We start from the raw sequence: 15,714 nt of genomic DNA on the forward strand, positions 1-15,714 counted from the left end.
GAAGAGGAAGCAGAAAGGTGTGTGTGTGCAATTGATTTGCCTTGAGACCTCCAGACAGAAACAAGAGCTTCTTTCTCAGAAGCCAAAGCATGTTGAGACTTGGGGGAACTTTAACTCTGATGTCTAAATCCTGCCTTTCCATTCTGCTTAGGCTTGTGTTGAGCAGTTTTACTGTTCTCAGGTTTCACTACAGCGTCCTGCTGGGAGACTGGCCAAGGCCAGGGCAGCCATGCCTTGTGATGAAGGCATCAAGGCCAAGATTCCAACGCCTATAGTGAGCACTTCTCTGAAGAACTCAGCTGCCCTTCCTGTGCTGGCTCAGCAGGAAATGTGTCAGATTCACGGGCTCTCTGGGCTGCTGCAGGCATGGTATGCTCAAGAGGATGGGCTCCTCCAGCAGAATCTGTGTGAGGAGACTAGCCAGGAAAAGGCAATAAAAGCAACACTGCATTTGCCTTGGCCGGGAATCGAACCCAGGCCTCCCACGTGGCAGGCGAGAATTCTACCACTGAACCACCAATGCTCTAGCTGGTCTCTGGAACATCTACAGGGCTTTTCACAAGGGGTTCTTTCTCTATCATTACTCAGAGATGCCCTCTGGCAGGTCACTGGGCCTCACCTGGCTGGTTTGCCCAGTTTGTATGACCAGGTTTTTGTAGAAGCATCCATGCCAGGCCTTATTACTCTGCTTTGGGAGTTGGAGCCTCTGAACTGGCATTCATCTTCCACCCAGAGGCTTTTGGTCCATCCATAGCCTCAGCTCCATTAAGAACAGAGGAAGAGGTTCCTCCTGGGCCATTTGTACAGCCTCTTCCTGAAATATCCCTCTCTGCTCCAATGTCCACCAGGCTGGAGCCAGGCCTGTTTGTCTCCTCTTCTGTGAACAGTACCTGGCACAAACCAGATGCCCCATGTGACTTGCTGTATTAAATCTTTATGAAATCATTATTAGCCCCTCTTTGAACAGTCTTTTTACAGGTGTGGTCACTGTCTCACAGGACAGCACAGTTGGTCTTGGACAGCTCCAATTACTAGAAGTTTCTGACACTGAGCTGAAACCCCACAGACTAATTGATGTCTTTTGGGCATGACCATTCTTAAAATTCTTCAAGCCAATTGAGATTCCATTTATGCAGCAGGCGTGCATCAGGAGAATGAGCCTCTGCAGCTGCTTCTGGAAGTCCACATCTCTAAACTCCCCTCTTCCCACCCCACACACGCCAGGCTTCTCAAGATACTCCTTCACATGCTCAGCAAAAACCATCTGAGGCTCCTGTCACGTATATGAAATCCATTCTCCTAGCTAGAGATGCCCCAGTTTCCAGAGCCCACCCATCCTCAAGGTTTCCCACTACTGCTCTGTTTTCTGGAGCCCCAGACAAAGTAGCCTAGTGCCTCCTCCTTGCCATTCTTCACGCAGTTCCTTTTGCCCAGAAGGCCCATTTCCTTCTTTTTACCCTGCTTCCTACAGGGTCCGGCTCCCACCCCACACCAGGGAAGCCTTCCCTGACCACCCCAGCCGCAGATGCCCCAGCAGTGATCTGGGTGCTTGTGCTAGCATCATCTCACTTAGGGCTTCTTTCCACAGGGATGCTGTGAGCTTCTGAAAGACAGAGGCTTGACCTTCACATCCACAGGTCTCTGAAAAGAGACTGCTCTCTTATACAGCCAGGCCTCCCTCCGGTCTTCTCCCCTCAGGGCAGGGCCTACCTGGGCAAACATCCCACCCACAAAGGTAGCCTCCCTTCTGCCTGCCCATCTCCCTGTTAGTGTCACTGCCCAAGGAGACACCTTGGAGGCTCCATCTACCACCCACCCCGTATTAACACCAGCCACTGATGCTTTTCTGTTTAATTCTAGAAGTAATCCCCCCTGCTCTTTCCCACTGGCCCAGCCACATTTCAGGTCCTCAGTGCAGTGTCATCCCTTGCTGGGGTCCCTCTACTGCTTCATATTTTCCGTAACTGTCTCTAGTTGTCCCTTGCACACGCTAGACTCCTGGCCCGGCCCTCAATATGCCGAGTAACTGTCTCTAGTTATCCCTTCCACATGCTAGATGCCTGGTCCTGCCCTCAATATGCCGTGTCTTCTCGGCACTGTTTGCCTTTGGCCAGGCTTCCCTGGGCCTGGGACACTCTGCCTTCCTTTCTTTACCTGGGAAATGCCTAGAATGTTTTTAAAATCGGACTCAACTGACATCTCTCTGCCCCCACTAGAGAGAGGGGGAGAGCTGGGGAGATCTGGCCTGTTGTATTGTCTTGCTTCTGAGGTACTATTTGTGCCACTTTGCTGCAATTACTCATTTGTGTGTAATAAGCTGATTGGACTGGGGCCTGGTCCAGCTGTGTGTTCCCAGCACTGTCCCTGGAAATAATGGCCCAGCTCCAGAGAACTTCTTGGACTCATGAAAGAAAGTTGAGCAAGTGTCACATAATGAAAATGGCTGATGAATGACAGTGCGCTGTGTTTTTTGGTCTCTGATGAAAGGTTTATTTGCATTCTCCCAGATTCCCGAAGTGAGAGAATACCACTGTTCCTCAGTCCATTGTACACAGAGGGAACCTGAGACCCAGAGTAGGGAAGCAGCCATGACCCAGACCTTGAGAAGGCCTGCCCGAGATACCTGACTCCCAGTTCCTCTTTCTAAACAGGTCTCCTCCTTTCTTCCCCTAGACCCCGACAGGAGGAGTGGTCTGGTCCCCACAGCCCCTCTCTCCTCTCTCTTTAGGCTGGTGCGAGAGTTCGTGGCCCAGAACAATACAGTGCAGATCAAGCACGTGATCCAAACGCTGTCTCAGGAGTTCGCCCTGTCTCAGCACCCCCACAGTCGGAAAGGGGGCCTCATCGGCCTGGCTGCCTGCTCCATCGCTCTAGGCAAGGTGGGCCTTTCTCCTCAGGGACAGACACGCTAGCCATGGCCTTGACTCTGAGCCATCCAGACACCTCCCCTCCCAAGACCCGGCAGGATGCTACAAACCTGTGTTTTATTGCCACTTTCTCCATACCTAAGACCAGCAAGGGCTGACTTTGCAGCCCTGTCACCTGGCGAGGTCCCTCTCCTGGGAGACAGGCTTGGGAAGGGCTCACACAAAGCCCTGAGCTGGGATGTCTAAGCAGTCTGCTTCCCCTCCTGCCCCATCGCAGGACTCAGGGCTGTACCTGAAGGAGCTGATCGAGCCAGTGCTGACCTGCTTCAATGACGCAGACAGCAGGCTGCGCTACTACGCCTGCGAGGCACTCTACAACATCGTCAAGGTGGCCCGCGGTGCTGTGCTACCCCACTTCAACGTGCTCTTCGATGGGCTGAGCAAGGTAGCTGTTCCTCCTGGCTGGGCTGAGCTCAGTACCCCACCTCACTTGACTTCTGGGACCCTGGATGCTTGGGTCCCTTTTCCCAGAAGCAGGCAGAGCAGATAAGCATGAGGCTGCAAGGAACCCTTACCATCTAAAAATTTTTAAATGGGATCATATTTACATTTTTTTATTTCCCCTTTTTATTGCATTTTCTGAAAGTATCAGGTTACCACACAGTGGAGGGGAATAACCAGTAGTCTGAGAAGCACTAGCCTCCCTGGTGGAAGGTGATAAGAGTGAACTGGCTGTACAGACCATGTTTCCCTGTGGGGAGGGTGGTGGTCATTCTAGCTCACACATGCTCTAGAAAAAGCTCTTCTTAGAAGGGCTTTGGAGCCCCTGATAACTCTCTTCCAAACCTCTCTCAGCTTCCTGGCATTTGGCTCCCAGGTGCAGAGCTGCCCTGCAGCTCCTGTAGAATGCCTTGGTCCTTTCCAGAATACCTCAAAGCTGTCCCTTCCCCACTCCAGGAGAGGAGAGAGGACTCGGCATTTTAAGATTAGAACCCCCTGAGGAGGGGAGATGGGAAACAACCCTCTGACCCAGTTGTGGCAGGGAGCAGGCACTCTGGCACATCACAGGAGCAGTCCAAGCAGAAGGGGGCTGCTGCATGGGGCTCCTTACCAGCTCTATCTTGCCCATCCCACCTCCCTGACCTTTCTCGGGTTTGCTCATTGAATGGGGTTCCTGTTAGGTGTTCCCAGCTGCACCAAGGCCTCAACTGTCGGTTTGCAGGAGACCCGTGTCTTCTGATCAACTGTGATCTTGGTCCCCATGTCTCTCCCGTGTCTCTTGCAGCTGGCTGCTGACCCAGACCCCAATGTAAAAAGTGGATCTGAGCTCCTAGACCGCCTTTTAAAGGTATTTGTCCTTTGTGGCCACTTTTATTTCTAGACTCTGTTTCTTCCATCTGTCTGTATAGCTTGGAAATTTCATCATTAGGGATGTTCTTCCAAATTTTAGTTTTAGTTTTTTAATTTACATACAGTGCAATTTACTCTTCTGTGTGCAGTTCTGTGACAAGTGTGTAGAGCTGTGTCACCACGTCAGTAGAAACATAGAACTGGCTGTCACCCTAAACATGCCATCACGTTGTTGCCACCTGAGGACCGGGCCCAGACAGGGGTCCATCCAAACCACAGAGAGGAGGGTTTGGCCATTGGGTTAGTTCTCTCAACTTTGAGTCCTGGCAGGTTTTGCTTGTTCTCTGGTCTGTGACGGAATACCCATGTTCCAGGGGCATCTCTTGCCTGGCTCAGGCTCTGCCGGTTCCCTCTGCGGGTGCATGACTCCTTGAGCCCACCCTAGGCCATACCCAGTCCCTGGTTAACAGCAGCTCACATTCCTTGGTCCACAGGACATCGTGACAGAGAGCAACAGGTTTGACCTGGTGGGCTTCATCCCTTTGTTGCGGGAGAGGATTTACTCCAACAACCAGTATGCCCGGCAGTTCATCATCTCCTGGGTAAGATCCAGCCCCAACACCTTTTCTCCAGCCTGTAGTTAAGGGAGCCTCTAATTTAGCAAAATCTAATGACAGTCCCTTTAGCCACAGGATGCCTCCTTATTATCCCTGGATAACCATCGACACCTGATAATCTAAAGGCACAGTATTTACCTTTGCCCCCAAAGCTCATCATGTTGGCCCTGAAGGGGCCCTCCACCCAACTCATCCCTTACCCCAGGAAACACAGATTTCACTGTGAAGTCAGGAGTCCTGTCCTGCACACCTGCCTTGCCTAGCCTTGCCTAGCCTTCCCTATTCACTTCCTCCTCCCCAGGCGTCTGAATAGCCTTAGAGCCAAATCATTCCCTGCACTTGTGACAGAACATCCTAGCTGCTCATGTCCCCTACTCCCACAGGACACATGCAGCACAGGGAAACACTGCTTCCACAAGGTCTGCAGTCCCAGCAGATCGGTGAGGAGGAGGAGAAGAGTTTCTGGGGCTGGCGTGACCTTCCCTCCTTTCTCCTCTCCTTGGTCAGATCCTGGTTCTGGAGTCCGTGCCAGACATCAATCTGCTGGACTACTTGCCGGAAATCCTGGATGGACTATTCCAGATCCTGGGCGACAATGGCAAAGAGATTCGGAAAATGTGAGGGGCAGGCAGCTGGCACCTGCGGGGACCCCACCCTGTGCATAAGAACCCATCACACAGGCGGGCAGCACAAAGGGGCAAGGAATGAGTCCCGCACTTCTTCCTGGGTGGTGCTTTCTGCTCGAGGAGCTAAGAGCCCAGCCGCCACCAGCCTCCACGAACACTCACCTGCCGTGTCACCAACTGTGGCCTCCCCCCTGCCCCGGCTGGCTGACCCCAAGCAGAAGTGGGCACTAGTGGAGGCTCTTTGGCCCTGGCTGACATGGGCTGTTTCCACTTTCCTGTTCTCATTGGTAGGTGTGAGGTTGTTCTTGGAGAATTCTTGAAAGAAATAAAGAAGAACCCCTCCAGTGTTAAGTTTGCCGAGATGGCCAACATCCTGGTGATCCATTGCCAGACCACAGGTGAGTGTATTGAGGCCCCATGGCCACTGCCGTCTCAGTGAGGGGCAGGAGAGAGTCCTGGGAAGAGCATTGACCCATGTGACGCTGGGCCCTGGGAGCAAGGTCTCTGCATGGGAGATTTAGGGTCTCTGTTGACTTGGAGATCCTTTTGCCAGGCGTAACCTGGAGTAAAGTAAATCCAGGCACCTCCTTGCTGGCCACTGAGAGTTGAAATGCTTGAAGTTGAAATTATGTCTCTCTTAGCTTTTGGTACATATCAGACCACCATAGAACATAATTGCTTAAAATAACAGCCACTTATTACTGGTCATGAGTCTTCTGCTCAACTGGGTAGTTTCTCTCACCTGTGTGGTTGTGCTTACCTGGGTCAGGCGTGGCTGGGTTCAGTTGTGCACATACAGTGAACCGGAGGGTTAGCAGAGCTGGGTGGTCTGGGGTGGCCTCTGTCATGTCTGGCAGTTGTTTAGCTGTCAGCTGGGGCAACGGGAGCAGTTCTGTCACGTGTCATCATGCAGCTGGCAAGCCTGGGCACCTTCATATGCCAACATCGTTCTCAGATCGATGGCTGAAATGAGCAGGGCCTCTTGAGGGCTAGGCTTGAGTACACCGTCACTTCTGCCATGTTCTACTGGCCAAAGTAGAAGGCCATCCCAGATTCAAGGGGTAGGGACATAAACCCCATTTCTAGATGAGTGAAGATACAGAGTCACATTGCAGAGGGGTGTGGATGTGGAGAGGGCCTTTTCCCAGTCTAGCACAGGATTGTCACTCTGTGCCAGCCTGTAACTGAAGTTCCTTTAGAGAGCAAAGCACACAGGTAACACAGCATCGGTGAGGCTGGAAGCAAGCCAGCCTCAGGCTTGGGGACAGTCAGTGGCAGGGAGCACTCCAGCTACTCAAGCCGATCCCTCTGGAATGAACCCATTCTCCCTGCAGACGACCTAATCCAGCTGACGGCCATGTGCTGGATGCGGGAGTTCATCCAGCTGGCCGGCCGCATCATGCTGCCCTATTCTTCTGGGATCCTGACTGCCGTTTTGCCCTGTCTGGCCTATGATGACCGCAAGAAAAGTATCCTTTGCTCTGGGACAGAAGCAGCAGCCTGAAAGGGACTGTAAAATTGAGGGACCTGGGAGTGGGAGGGCCACCTGAAGGGGTCCTATGAGAAGAAAAAGGAGCATCTCATGGGACAGGGCACCAAGGTAGCATGGGAGAGCAGGGGCTGGGTTTAGACTCCCTGTCTGCCCAGCACAACCTTGGGGGGGACTGAGTCCCTGACCTGGAACACCAGGTTTAGAGAAGACTCCCTAGGCAGGGCCACTCCTTACATCAGTGGATCAGGCATCAAGGAGGTGGCCAATGTATGCAACCAGGGCCTGATGAAACTGGTCACCCCCGAGGATGATGAGCCGGACGAGCCGAAGCCAGTGCTCCAGCGGCAGTTAGAACCCCACCCGGATGACTCCCTGGCAAGGCAAGAGGGGGCAGGCAATGGTGAGTGAACTCTGCCTGTGGCCCCTCACCTCTCACAGAGGGCCCCAGCCAGAAGTCATAATACTTGATGTGGGGCTACTTTATATATGTTACTCAAATAATGCTGGCAACAACCCTGTAAGGTAGAAACTGTTACTGTCACTGTTCTGCAGATGGGGGACTGTGGAGCTAAGCAGCATGACCAGGATCTGGCAACTGGTCAAGGGTGGGATTAGGACTTAAACCTAGGCAACCTGCCTCCAGAGGCCATGATCTTAACCCATTCTGCCTCAAAGGCCAGTAAGCCTTTGCTTAATCTTTGTCCTGGGTTCAGCTACAGGAAATAGTCCTTTTCAAGGTAGGGAGGTCTGGAGCATGGAGGGTGCCAGGAGTCAGGATGCATTTGGTTCTTGGCTGTAGATGTCCCACCCCCTGGAAGCCTGGCTGCCTGAACTGTGCGTGTCGTTCTTAGTGAGGGAGAGTTAAGAAAACTCTAACTGTAGTTTATTCAGTTCTTGGGAATTTTATTGCCCAAATCAGTACCTTTAAAAAATGAAGTTGTTCTCTATTCTCCTTTCAAACTCCTTTAATATTTTCTTGTTTAATCTGTGACATAAAACTACTTTTATGCTGATTGGTGTCTAGAGTTTGACTCCACATGATGCTCTAATTTTTCATATCTCTTGGGCTTCTTTCCTCACCAAGATCAGCTTTGAGGTGATATCCACTTTTGCAGAATCAGCCAGAGAATAAATTGATGGACACCTACTCAAATCTGTAGGGATACGAGGGCAAGATCTGGAACCTGCCCCCAGGGGCCAAAAGAATTGCTAAAGTGTGTTCTCCTGTTGCCATTCATGGACTTCTCTGTTGAACATCTGAGCAGATGTCAGGCAGGCATGTCCCGTAGACCCCCTCCCGTGGGTTTGGCTGGTAGAACTGAGCAGTGGTACATGTGGAACCTGACTCAGGTGTCATGTTGCAGCTGTGCGGTCAGCAGTGCAAGCCAGAGCAGCAAAACAGCTGGAGGCAGAGGAGAGCTCAGCTGGAGCATTGGTGGTTCAGTGGTAGAATTCTCGCCTGCCACGCGGGAGGCCCGGGTTCGATTCCCGGCCAATGCAGTAGCTATAAACTTTTTGGCAGCTCCCAGGGGAAAATAACCTTGCAGAGATAAGTTAGTGTAGACCTTCAAAGAGAGGAACTTTCTCGCCAGGAGAAACTAGAAGAATCTCAGGAATAGAAGTATTTATGAATTCTCACTGATATAAGAGTATTTTACTTTGGTTTTCTTTTTCTGGTTCTCATTTTAGGAAGTTTTGAAAGTAGGAAAAAATACACAGAAGGAAGACTATTCCCACCAAGAGGCAATCAGTATTAAAATTTGGCATATTTTTCCAGGGCTTTTTATATACACGTATATAGTTAAGATCATACAACTTTACATTGTACTTTCATTTTATTTGACGAAGGATTTTTTATTTTGTTTTTCTTTGCTTTGTCTTTAGCTTGACAAGTATAACATGCAGAAGTTTTGATTCTTTTATGCTGATTGCAAAGTTTACGGCACCTCTTAATCCATGTATTCAGAAAGTGGAATAACAGTTGCCTCAGTTTGGGGGACAGGAGGAATTGGGACCAACTGATGACAAGTGCTTGGTTTTTGGGGGGGTAAAGAAATCTTCTCAAATTAAACAGAAATGATGGGTATTCAACTTTGTGAATATACTAAAAAACACCCAGTTGTATACTTTTGTGTTATGTGAAATTTTGTCATATGAATTACTTCTCAAGTAAAAAGAAAAACCAGTTAGTGCCTGTTCCCCCAAAGTGGAACCCAGCGGCCCCTGCCCTCCCTTTCTGCTTATGTGGCAGTAAGTCAAGGCCTCTTGGGAGGAACTGCTTCATCCCATGGTTCATGGCAGCAGCTAAAAATCTTACTGCCAGCTGGAGCATTGGTGGTTCAGTGGTAGAATTCTCGCCTGCCACGCGGGAGGCCCGGGTTCGATTCCCGGCCAATGCAGTTTGTTTGCCTTTTTGGATAGTTTTCCTGAGCATCTTTCAAGCAGCTGCTTGCTCAGGAGAGCATTACCCTAAAGCAGGATACGTTCTGGCAGTTTGGCTGTGAATTTTACTGCCTCATAAACAGCACTTAGGCAGATGAAACGCTTATTTTGTGGCAGTCCCAGAGAGAGCAGCGGCTGTTTGGGACCCTCACATCCACTCTCAGCCCCACTCAGCTCCTAGGGAACTAATCACCAGTTTTAGTGATTAGGAGAAGGTTCCAGCAATCTAGGAGACAGGTGATTTAGGAGGTCAGGGGACCATGTCCAGCCTCTCCTGCTTACTCTTCCTCCTGCTCCCACTGTTCCATCCCTGGTGCAGGCTGAAGACAGGGTCCTCCTGCCCGGCCGTCTGTGTGTAACTGTGCTGACTCACACAGAGCACTGCATTCTTCACAGCATCCTGAGAGCACACATGTGCACACACCCCCCTCAGCCACCCAAGCTTCCTCCTCCTCCACTGACCACAGCCTTCCAGTCAGGGCAGCCCCTCTTCACTCACTCCCTCCACCACCCCCTGCCTTGACCTGCCACTTGGGGGAGTCACAACACAGTGTCCTGTCCCTGGTTCTGAGTTCTGATGCCACTTAGCAAGTCCAGCCTCGTCTCCTGTGTGACATTCTCTGATTGTCTCAGGCATCGCAGCAAAGATTTGGGGTCCCAGCAGCTTGCCTGTGAGTCCTAGCTCTGCTAACTTCATGTCTGTTACCCACGGACAACTGTTCAGCCTTTCTGAAACTCCAGGCAGCTTATCTGTTAAGTAGAGTGAGAGTAATAATACCTAACCTGTAGCCAGGGATTTGTTTTGTTTTGTTTTGTTTTTGAGACAGAGTCTCACTCTGTCACCCTAGGTAGAGTACCATCACATCATAGTTCACAGCAACTTCAAACTCCTGGGTTCATGCAATTCTCTTGCCTCAGCCTCCCAAGTAGCTGGAACTATAGGTGCCCACCACAATGCCTGGCTAATTTTCCTTTTTTTTTTTTTTTTTTTTTTTTTAGTAGAGATGGAGTGTCACTTTTGCTTAGGCTGGTCTCTGAGCTCAGGCTGTCCACCCACCTCTGCTTCCCAGAGTACTAAGTGAGCCACCACACCTTTCTGGGGTTTCAAAAGAGGTTTTTGTACTTAAAGCACTTAGCACATGGCATGTGGCAAATATTCTCAATAGCAAGCACTTTGGTGGTGTTAACACACATTTAACATGGAACTAACACAGACTGGGTGAGGCCCTCGGGCAAACTTTTGATGAGAAGCCTATTACTGGTCAGCAGGGCTGCCTGCCTTTTGGTGCCCCTCTGAGAGGATCCACTTTCTTGCCCTTTCCAGTTTGTGAACTAATGATACTAGTTCCTTGGATTACAGATCTGCCACCTCTGGGTCACAGCTGTGAACTTTACCGGCTGTGTGACTTTAGGCTAGTGAACCTCTCTGTCCCTCAGTGTCCTCACCTGATAATAACACCACCTATCAAGTAAGGCCATTAAGAGGATTAAGAGTTGGTAAAGAGCCCGGAAAACACCCAGCAGGTCGCCAGTGAAAGTCGTGAGATTGAGGCACCCCAGCTTGTCTCTCTGCTTCAGCGTCCCTCCGCTCGTGACCAGGCCCAACACTTCTTGGTACTTCTTTTGCCCACGACTCCTGCCTTCATTAATGTAAAGCAGAAAGATAGAGGTCTTTTTGTAAAAGTTATCACACTACTATCATCACACCTCAGGAAAGAAAAAATAATAAGTCCTTAATATTAGCAAATACCTATTCAGGCTTCATACTTCCCCATTGACTCGAGAATTTTTTTTTCTTTATTACAGTGCACTTGAATGAGAGCACGTTGCGTACACTGCAGTTGATTCACATGTCTCTTACATCTCCTTCTCTTTTTAATCCCCCCCAATCCTTCTTTAAGGACCTGGGTCATTTGTCCTATAGTTTCCCGTGGTGTCTCTATCATGGGCACCTGTTCCCTACATTCCCTATAAACTGCTGCCACTCAGTCAGGTTCAAGGTTGAAATTTCTCAGCAAGAATACATGTGAGAATTTCTTAAGCAAGGCCCACAAGCACAAATTGTAAAGAAAAAGGTAGTTACACCATATTTAAATTCAAAACGAGTATAACCAGCAAAGGTTACCAGTTCTGAAACCAGATAGACTGGGAGTGGGAGAAAATATTCGCATTTCTTTTCACCATGAAGGAATTAATATCCAAACACAAAAACTCCTTTTAGTCAAAAAGTGACTTTTGTATATTCACAGGGCGTGTGACCATCACCAAAATTATGTCATGTTCAGTTCCCTAAAGTGAATCCCTTGGCCAGCATACCCCTTTCCCCCATCTCCTCCAGCTCTCAGCAGTCCGTAATCTGCTTTCTGTCTCCATGGATTTGCTTATTATGGACATTTTCTGTAAATGGAATCATTGGTGGTCTTTTGTGATTGGTTTCTTTAACATGGCAGCAAGTATTTAAAGTTTATCTGTGTTGTATCACGGATCAGAATTTCGCTCCTTTTTATTGCTAAATAATCGTCCGTCGTTTGCTATGCCACATTTCATTTATCTGTTCATCAGTTGGTAGGCGTTTGGGGTGTTCCTGGTTTGGGGCTGTTGTAGATCATGCTGGTGTGGACATGGGTTTTCCTTCCTCTTGGGTCTACACCTAGGAGTGAAATTGCTGGGTCATACAGTCACTCTTCAGCTTCTTGAAGAACTGCCAGACTGTTTTCCAGAGTGATTGCACCACTTCTACCAGCAGCGTATGAGGGCTCCAGTTTCTCTGCATCCTTGCTGATACTTGTTATTTTCAGTCTTTTTTATTTTAGCCGTCTTAGTGGGTATGAAAAATAGCATCTCATTGTGGTTTTGATTTGCGTTTTCCTCATAGCTAAGGATGATGAGTATCCCAGTCATTTTGAACATCCACTGCTTATAAGCCAGTAATTTCCTGAGATTCACCAGGTGTGTTCAGCACTGATGTTCCTTCCTGGGGAGATCATTGTGCCTAAAAACTTGCGGGCATGGGTACTGTCCAAGGACTTTGGGTCACCAGTCCAGAGTCTGAATCAAGGTGTGGGGCTCTGGAGGTGCTGGCGTGTGCTTGCGACAGGGATCTTGTTTATTCAAAAGACCCAACAGGCTTTCCTGACACCTTTTTCTCCCTTCTTCTCTCAGGAGGCACAGATGTTTCCTGTGACTCCAGCTTCAGTAGTGGCATAAGTGTCTTCACTCCAGCCAGGTAAGTGGTTTGTTGTAGCCAAAAGTGTTTGCGTAAAGTATGCCACAACCTAGATCTTTCCTGGGTGCAGGAGACTGAGGCAAAGATCCAGTGCAGACTCTGGGGCGCCCTCAGAGTCTATAAAGGAGTTGCTAGATGAGGGATCTGAAGCGAGCCCATCCCACCCACCGTGGCAGGCAAGTGGCCTTTGGGGAAGGATTAGAAGCTGTAGAAGGCAAGTAGCTGCAAGTTGTAAGCATGCTGCTTGTGTGGTCACTGCAGTGAGATGCTGGCAGATTCCTGGGCCTAGCACCTTCTGCTTGTACAGGACAAGGTGAGGCCCACCAGACTGACAAGAGGAAGGTTGCTCAAGGATGCCTCCAGCATGTGTAGTCATTAACTGATGAACTGCTAGTTGGCAGCCCAGGTCAGTTGTAATAACAAAGCCTTCCACACGAGGGCAGTGCAGACCAAGCTGTGAAACAATCCCCCTCCTTGATGGCTCCCTCCACACTCCCTGTAGGGAGATGGAATTTCTCCGGGAGGGAATGGTCACAGGTCTGTCCTGGTCTCAGTGCCATGGGGCACTGGACTTGCCCCATGCCACTTTCTGTTTGGGTAGCATTGGTGCCTGCGGGGCTGGATTGGATGGCGGTTCTGCTACAGAAAGTTTGTTCCCTCTGAACTTGATAGTGAACCTGGGCCCTGGGGGAGCCAGTCTTTCACAAAGAGAAGATGCCCGCTCAACCTCAAGAGGCTCCTCTCTCAGGGCCTTAGGATCTTTGCTTCTTTTATATCACTTGTGAATTTATTCTTATCTCTAAGGCCCTGAGCATGTTTTCTGAGTGTGCACGTGCTGGCTATAAGTCAGTACCCTGGGACCTCTTCCACATTGGTCAAGATCAGTGAAGGTTAATCGTTCACTCGCTTTTGGTTAGTTATCACGCGCTTCCAAGCACCTGCCTATGTCCAGACTCTAAGATAAAGAGCCAGCCCTGAACGTACTACTCTAGTTAGGAGGCCGAGAAGTAGCCAGGAAGTTCCCAGAAAGGGGAGTGATTGCTGGGAGGGGAGAAGTTACTGGAAATGGGGGTGATTGCTTCACAGAGGGTGTTGGGGGAACAAGCCATCGTGCCCTGGCTGGACCTGGATGATGATGGATAATGGTGGACACTCTCCAAGTGCTTCCAAGTCCTGGCGCTGCACTAAGTCCTTTGTGCTGGATCATTCCACTTTTGTTTACGTTTAAGTCCCATGGTGTCAGTAGTAGTGTCTTCGTCTCAGGGATGAGGAGGGAGCTGTATGTAGAGAATGGACTTAGGGACTCAAGTGGATGCAGACCAGTGAGGGAGCCATCGTAGTGTTCCTGGCAAGAAGAGACGGAGGCTCTGGCTGGCGGGGGGGGGGGGGGTCCATGTATGGACACAGTTCGGTGGGTTCAAGGTCTGCTTTGAGGGTAGAACAATAGGATTTGCTGATGGCTAGAGTTGGGTAGATAGGACATAGGTGAAGGGAAGAATGACTTCTAGATGTTTGGTGTGAGCCAGACTCTGGATATCCTGGCAACGTTTCCAAACTGGGGCTGGAAGAAAGAGCAGCTGTGAGTGGGGCAGTCAGAGCTCTGTTCTAGGTGGCTCTGAGCATACAGGAGTGGAGGGGGCACCTTGTACACTGGATCCCAGAACTCGGGGAGAGGTCTAGACGGAGATGCAGGAGACATTGCATTCTGCTGGGGATTCTGCTGTCGTCCTGGAGGCTGCGAGAGCCAGCCTTGGAAATAGGAGCAGCAGGACCAGATCTGGGATTTAGAAGCTCCTTCTAGCAGCTGAAAAGCCTGTAGTAGGCTTGTCACTATAATCTGGGCCACTGGAGTTGTCACGCTCACGAGGGAGTGGCAGTAGGAGGACCTACGTGATAGGTATGGAGGTACCCCAGCTCCACACTACTGTTGCCAAGGACAGGTCTACGGGAGGACTTGGTTCCCTTGTGAAAGCCAGGAACCAACTGGCCGGAACCGGGGTTTTGGCTCCTACCTGTCATTCAGGAGCCAATGCTGATTCCTACCCTTTTAAAATGAAAAAGCAAACAAGAACAAATCATCTGGTGCTTCCTGGCTCCTGGCGAAGGAAGGAAAGTTTCCTCGTGGCAGCGCATGGGTGGATCACTGGCCGTGCTGGAAAGGTGGGCACCTGCAGAGCTGGGCCCAGCCCCACTGCCTCCTTCCTTCAGTTGGTGCTGGCAAAGGGAGACTGAGCTGAGCTTGGATAAGATGGCATCATGCAGGGTCACCAAGAAACAAACCCACCTGCGATTTTCCAGGTGCCACAGCACCACTGAAACTGCCACTTACACTCAGTTCAGGGCTGCCAGAGCAGTGGCCAGACTGGGGATTCCTCCCATAGCAGAAAGGCGTTCATTCCCACCCAGAAGAAAACTGCCAGGGGTGGTGGCAGTCCAGGGCCTCTGAGTAGTCACTGACCCTTGGAAAGCCTGATGAAAGCTATGAACCCTCTTCCCAAAAAAATGCATATCCACACAAAATACTGAATGCAGTTACCTCGAATGATTCCACAGTTGGGTCAAAACACAAAGAGAATCAACTGATTCACCTCAAGAGAATGAGCCTCTTCTCCCCTATCATCTCCCCCTCTTTCCTGGGACAAGCCCCTGGTGGCCCCAACCATAGTCATGGGGCAGCCGCCTGGGAAAGCAGGTCTGAGTTCCTCCTCCAGAGTACAAGAAATACACAGGATGCCAAAAACGGGGTGGAGGGGAGTGGAAGGCGAAAGTGAAGAAACCAGGTAGAGGGAGCACACTTACAGCCGAGGACCAAGTAAGAGGTAATAGTCTTCACCGCCACGTGTCTGTCCACCAGGCACGTCCCTGGTGTCTCATGAGTGCTCTGAGTAGTGGTGCCACCTGCCTGAGATCAGATCTTGACTCCAGCATGCCTGGTGGTGGTGGCCTTTGGGCAGGTGTTTTAACCTGTGCCTGCCTCAGTTTCCTCATTCATAAATGGAGTGTGATGACAGCAGTGACCTTCAAGGGCATGGGGACAAATGAGTTACAGTATGGAAAGAACATAGAACAGTGCCTGACACACAGAAAGCACTTT

General features: G+C 50.2%; 1 protein-coding gene and 3 non-coding genes across 5 annotated transcripts in view; 3 read left to right on the top strand and 1 right to left on the bottom strand.

Moving 5' to 3' along the window:
• The window catches only part of VAC14 (VAC14 component of PIKFYVE complex), a 98,462-nt gene that overhangs the window by 10,923 nt on the left and 71,825 nt on the right, over positions 1 to 15,714 (top strand). For both annotated transcript variants that reach the window (XM_053606981.1, XM_053606992.1), the window contains exons 2-10: positions 2,729 to 2,879; positions 3,145 to 3,312; positions 4,153 to 4,215; positions 4,712 to 4,819; positions 5,342 to 5,451; positions 5,752 to 5,858; positions 6,795 to 6,929; positions 7,200 to 7,352; positions 12,557 to 12,620. In XM_053606981.1, the coding sequence (XP_053462956.1) occupies positions 2,729 to 2,879; positions 3,145 to 3,312; positions 4,153 to 4,215; positions 4,712 to 4,819; positions 5,342 to 5,451; positions 5,752 to 5,858; positions 6,795 to 6,929; positions 7,200 to 7,352; positions 12,557 to 12,620 (1,059 nt within the window). The remainder of the gene's footprint in view (positions 1 to 2,728; positions 2,880 to 3,144; positions 3,313 to 4,152; positions 4,216 to 4,711; positions 4,820 to 5,341; positions 5,452 to 5,751; positions 5,859 to 6,794; positions 6,930 to 7,199; positions 7,353 to 12,556; positions 12,621 to 15,714) is intronic.
• TRNAG-GCC (transfer RNA glycine (anticodon GCC)) lies at positions 453 to 523 on the bottom strand. The gene has a single exon. It is a non-coding gene; the product is annotated as a tRNA-Gly (tRNA).
• Positions 8,382 to 8,452, top strand: TRNAG-GCC (transfer RNA glycine (anticodon GCC)). The gene has a single exon. It is a non-coding gene; the product is annotated as a tRNA-Gly (tRNA).
• TRNAG-GCC (transfer RNA glycine (anticodon GCC)) lies at positions 9,281 to 9,351 on the top strand. The gene has a single exon. It is a non-coding gene; the product is annotated as a tRNA-Gly (tRNA).

Source organism: Nycticebus coucang, chromosome 2 (assembly GCF_027406575.1).
Source record: "Nycticebus coucang isolate mNycCou1 chromosome 2, mNycCou1.pri, whole genome shotgun sequence".
Classification (NCBI taxonomy): Eukaryota; Metazoa; Chordata; class Mammalia; order Primates; family Lorisidae; genus Nycticebus; species Nycticebus coucang.